The 5546-nt window shown below is 51.5% G+C and overlaps 1 protein-coding gene across 1 annotated transcript in view; it reads left to right on the top strand.

Annotated features, from left to right (window-relative positions):
* The first annotated feature begins 324 nt into the window (after window positions 1-324).
* FLI1 (Fli-1 proto-oncogene, ETS transcription factor) overlaps window positions 325-5546 on the top strand; it is a 140249-nt gene continuing 135027 nt past the window's right edge. Inside the window, exon 1 of the mRNA XM_075564092.1 lies at window positions 325-605. Coding sequence (XP_075420207.1) covers window positions 588-605 — 18 coding nt within the window. The 5' untranslated portion in view covers window positions 325-587. The remainder of the gene's footprint in view (window positions 606-5546) is intronic.

Genomic DNA, 5546 nt, shown 5'->3' with positions numbered 1-5546 from the left:
GGCCAGAGGCGCCCGCTTTGGCGTGTTGGGGGATGGTGGAGGGGGGCCGAGTGCGGGAATCGGGGCGCGAGCGTCAGCGGGGCGCTCGGCTTTGTTCCCGGAGCGTCCTTATCTCCCGGGAGCCAGTATCCTGTGGGAGAGGGGGGGCGTGTGGGGGCATCTGGGCATCTCCCGGGCATTTATGTAGGGCGTGTGCTGCGGAAAGCGGGACCCGACGGGGAGAGAGGGGGTGTGAGGAGGAAGGACCAGGGGCAGCCGAGGGGAGAGCGCGAGACGAGAGAGAGAGAGAGAGAGAGAGAGAGAGAGAGAGAGAGAGAGAGAGATAGGACTTCCTCTCCGATTCGCAAAATGAAGTCACTTCCCAAAATTAGCTTAAAAAAAGTTTCATCCGGTTAACTGTCTCTTTTGCGCTCCGCTACAACAACAAACGTGCGCAGGGGACGAGGGCCAGGGCGCTCACGGGGGACGCGCAGCAGGGCCCGCGGCGCCAGGAGGCCGCGCCGGGCGGATCCGCAGGGGCTGCGAGGGCAGGCTGCAACCGGGTCAATGTGTGGAATATTGGGGGGCTCGGCCGCACACTTCGCCAAATGGACGGGACTATTAAGGTAAGCTGTCGCCACCACCACCCCCCACCCCCGGGTGGGCTGGGCGCGGGGCGCCGTGTTCCGGAAGACGTGGCCGGCTCCTGCCTCCCCCTCCCGGGCCGCGCGAGGGCTCCGCCCGCGCCGGGGGGCCGGGGGCCGGGGGCAGCGAGCTGGGGCGCCCGCAAGGCTCGAGCCCAGGCCCCGGCCCCTAGCTGAGCCGAGGGCGGTCCCTCCCACCGGGCCGCTGCCTGCGGGGCGCGGGGGACCCGGGGGCGCCCGGGGCTCCAAGTCCGAGCCGGCCGGGAGCCCGGCAGGTCCGGACTGCCCACCCACCCAGCTCCCGGGCCGCCCGGCACGGGGCATCGCCGGGGCCGTCTGCCGCCTCCCCGCCGAGGTCAGAGCGCCGGGCGCCGCGGGGCAGCAGCCTCCAGGCCGGCGCTCCTCTGGCAGGCCCTGGGGCGCGAACGCGGGCGAGTTGCAGGAGGTCGGGGTGTGGGCGAGTGGGTTTGCGCCGGGCACCTCGGGCGTGGGGGAGCCCTGTTTACGGGTCCGTGCGGCTGCTTTCCCTTCCCGGTTCGCTCCGGCTGTCGCCCCGGGACCCAAGGAGCGGACCTCGCCGCCCCGCGGGCAGAGACTCTCTTGTCTAAGCCTAGGTCTCCCGGGCCGCTCGCACCTTTCCCCAGAGGACGGACTGACTCCCTGCGCTCGCTCGTCTCCCAAAGAGCGTCGGGACCACTGCGACTCCTGTGCCGGGACCCAGCCCCGCCTGGGGCTCCGTCACGACTTGCAACCCAGGGACTCGATAGCGTCTGGTTCCTTGTCAAACTTCTGGAGGGTTGACGGCTCAGTCCCTTTGAAAGGGGGAAGTGAATCCTGAAGCAGAAAGAGGGACACCCCCACCCCACCCCACCCCAAAGTGTCTAGCATCGAATGGCGGGCAAAGACTGGCGTTCAGGACCAGGACAAGGGAATGAATGGAACAGGGCATTCCCTGTGAGGTTGTAGCGCGCCGCTAAACAAGGGTTTGTCTGGAAAATCGATTCAGCTGGCGAGGTGGGGTCTGGCGGCCCATCACCCCAAATGATAGGCTCCTGGGTCAGAGTTGAAGAGCAGGCTAAGAGGGTGCGTCCTGAGACTTCCAGAGATTTTTATCACCTGGGCGAAGTTTAATGAGCTTGCTTTTAATTTTCGGTGTGTTTGTTTTATTTCTTTCTGAAAGTTTGAAATATGCTGACTTGGGTAAAAGATACCAAACGGGGGAAAAAACTTTAAAATCTGGAGATGAGAGAAGTGCTGGATAATGGGTACGGGGGAGTTCATGTGTTTCTCTGTCAAAAGTGTGGGTGAGGAGTAGGTGAGTGACCATTGGAAGGAGGGAACCATTTCCGGCTTGTTGCTCTCCTGTTAGCGGAGATGCATGCGTCCTTGCATTTAGTAAGAAGATACTCTTCTCTAGAAAACTCTCCCTTGGTGGGAACACTTGCCCACTTAGCCAGAAGGCCCCCTCCTATCCGGAAGGGTGGCAAGATGGCTCCAAGGTCTTGACATATCTCAGCACCGCTTAGCCCTCTAAGCCCAGCCCTTGAGCAAAGGAGGAAACTGTGGGTTGCTACCCAGGATGTGCTAACCTCTTTAGATACATACAGAGAGATTGGCATGGCAGCCAGTGAGAACAGGCTTGGACCAGGAAACTGACACTTTATACCTAAGCTGGAAGTACAGGCACTCTCCTTTCAAGTGGGTGGCAGGGGCTTGCAAATCCCTCTGAATTCTTCCTGGGAGCACCCTGGACTCTCACTGAGTCCCTTGGCTGTGAGAGGCACTCACCAGGCAGTGGCCTTTCAAGGCATTCCCAGCCCCACACAGTGCAGGATTGAGTCCTTAGTGTATACTTTGGTGTTTAAATTGTAGAAAAGTCCAATTTCCTGTGCACGTGTGACCTTTGGATGTCGGGGTTCCCAGACCCCACTACATACACACTCCCACATTGGTCCAAGCGCTGTGGCTGGAGAGGACAGGGGCTTAGGAGAAAGGCCAGCTGGGTTCTGGTCTGGCTGTGAGAATACACAACCCATTAGACCTGGTCAGTCTTCACAAGCATCTGTAATTTTGAGATGGTGGGACTACATTACCTCAGAAATAGTTCTGTTCTAACCCCTAGCAGTCCTAACACATTATGCTCATACCAGTTTACAGGAATACTTGACCTTCATGTTCACTCAGCTCAGTCCTTTATTGATAGAGCTCTGGGACACTGTATACTGGATGTAAATTGTAGACACAAATTCAAAATGTGATGGTCTTTAAACTTTTGCTTTGAGTAATTCTGGGTGTGGTTTTATGCACCTGCATATTTTGTCCTGAAATATAAGGCATGTCTAGATTTTAAAATGAGTCCTAGAGCTCAAGAGGCGGTTGGTCTGAGAGGTCTGTATTTCTTTATAGAATCTCTTTATTCTATGTTAATTTGCATACTTCCACTTCACTTTGAAATCTTAATCTCATTGTCCTTATGATAAATTCTTCTTTCAAGTGTCTCAGGGAAGGCTCTGGGTCTTAGGACCACCGTTATTGGTGGGATCATTCCACCCTCTTTTGGCTAAGAACAAGTCAGCATATGATATCAAACAACACCCTACCCCACCCAGACTCCTTCACAGTGATCGTATCAGTGCTGAACACCATGTGATGCTGGGAGCTGCTTTAAGAAATGACCTGATTTCAAAACCTGCATCTTAGTTTGTCTGTCAGGCTTCAAGGGAATCCAGTTACTTCATCTACGGTGGTATAACTCAAGCACATTGTGTCATGAGAGAAGGGGAAGCGATCATGATGGAGGACACAGGGAAGCGAACAGGGGACTTAGAAAATCTGGGTTTGTTTTCAGTTGTGCTACTTAGGTGTCACGTCTCTTGGCAAGGCACTTGGCTTCCAAGAGTTCCTCTTCTTGGCTAGAATCAGGGCACAAAACACCTCCTTGTCACAAATTGCAGTTAGGATTAAAGGCTGGTCCTTTACTTGAAAAGGAGCTTTGCTGGAGCAATAGTCAAACCTTGGCTGCTAGCCCATAGGTCATTGGTTCAAACCCACTGTCACACGTACCCCCCACTCCAGGGTTGAAGACTCAGAGAACTGATTCCAGAAAGATTGCCACCTAAGACACACTTTGGGGCAACAACCCACAAGAACAAAAACTCTAGCTGAATACACTGCAGTGGAAGTTCTCATTTGGCATTGGACTGGAAGGGATTCATTGGCCAGAAACCTAGATCACAAGTCAGGATTAACTCTAATTCATATTTCATTTATTCAGCAACTGTTGATCATGCCTCTTTTGTGTTCTAAGAAGTCCTTAGTTGGCACCAACAGTTAAGAACTCAGCTAGGAACCAAGGGGCTGGAGGTTGGAGTCCATCCTGGAAGAAAGGTCTGGCATTTCAGAAGGTCATAGTCGTGAAAACTCCGGTGGAGCTCCGGCACATGGGGGGTTGCCATTAGTTGGCATCACCTCAGTGGCAGCAGGCTTCTTTTTTGAGAATAAAGTAGGGATCACCACTCTCCTGGTGATGTCAAGGTGGTGGCTGTAATGAGAGAAACCCATGCCTGGTGGTAGCACATCTTCTGAGGGACAGTACCCAGGTCGAGGGTTAGAATGAGACTGAGATACACCAGCATGGTAAGGGGACACACCCCTACCAAGGTGGCAGATGAGCTAAGATACACTTAGTTTTCATTCTCCACCGCAGGAAAGGTGCATTTACCACACAGCCATCAGCGATGAGAGAACAGGGAAATAAGACAGGTCAGTTGGCTTTTAGCTGGGCTCTGAGACCCAGGGAGGTCACCATGACAGAGGGGCCTGGGAAGGAAGTTGTCCGTGACAGGTTAGAGCTTGGTTCGATGGAATAATGGCAGGGTCTGGAAAGGAAATAGCAGATGAAGAACATGAGGAAATAAACTCTTTATTTCTGTCCTCAAAGAGAGATGTTTACTTTTCCCCCTTCCTGACGCTCACTCCCCCTCCTTGGTGTCACCTAGAGACATGAGAACTGGGGACAACATAGCCTGTATCCCTTTATCTGCTCTCACAGCCAGGCGGAATTGATAGATTCTGTTTGGTTTGTGAATGAATTCTACAAAAAAAGCTCTCTTCCACTTCAACTGCTCCTCAAATTCAGATTTAAAGGACTGTTTAGCTTGACCTTCTCACTTTACAGGTGGGGAAACTGAGACTCAGTCTTGTTAAATCAATTGTCCAAGAACACACGCTGACAGAGTCGAGATGCGAATCCAGGGTTCTGAAGCTTCTGGCCATGTTCTTTTCACTACACCATGATGCTTTTAATTATGTTCATTACATAATGATGAATTATCGAAACCTAGAAGGAGCATGTATGTGAGAGAAAGAGAGAGAGAGAGAGAGAGAGAGAGAGAGAGAGAGAGAGAGAGAGAGAGAGAGAGAACAGAGAAAGTAAGAGAACAATATTTAAAAGAATTATCACAAATAATATGGCATGTCAGCCTAAAATAGTTCCATTATTTATTAAAAGTATATTACTACCTTCTTGAATTATTTCCATATTAAAAAAACCCTTCCAGGTAGGATTTTTATACAACCATTTTTCCCTGTAGACAGAGAAAATCAGATTTCCAATAGCAAGAGTCAACAAAACATTATACCTTTTAACTTCAATAAATCAGTGGATTCCACTACAGACCATAAGTAGTAGGTTAAATTCCGATTTCAACGCTTTTATGAACTGAGTATTTGGTGATGTAAACAAAATAAATTCAGATGCACTAGAGCACATCTTTGAAACGGTGTGTTAAGTAGATTTTAAATAATAGTAGCATTGAGTAATTTTCAAGATTTCTACATCACTTCTTTTGGGCTTGACCAGTTAGCTTGGCATTGGTTCAGTTAAACTATGCCTCTTTGCTAGAAACATGGCATTAGTCTAAT

Source organism: Tenrec ecaudatus, chromosome 12, assembly GCF_050624435.1.
Source record: "Tenrec ecaudatus isolate mTenEca1 chromosome 12, mTenEca1.hap1, whole genome shotgun sequence".
NCBI classification, from domain to species: Eukaryota; Metazoa; Chordata; class Mammalia; order Afrosoricida; family Tenrecidae; genus Tenrec; species Tenrec ecaudatus.
The sequence above is the reverse complement of the archived record's forward strand: the minus strand, read 5'-3'. Positions and strand labels throughout refer to the sequence as shown.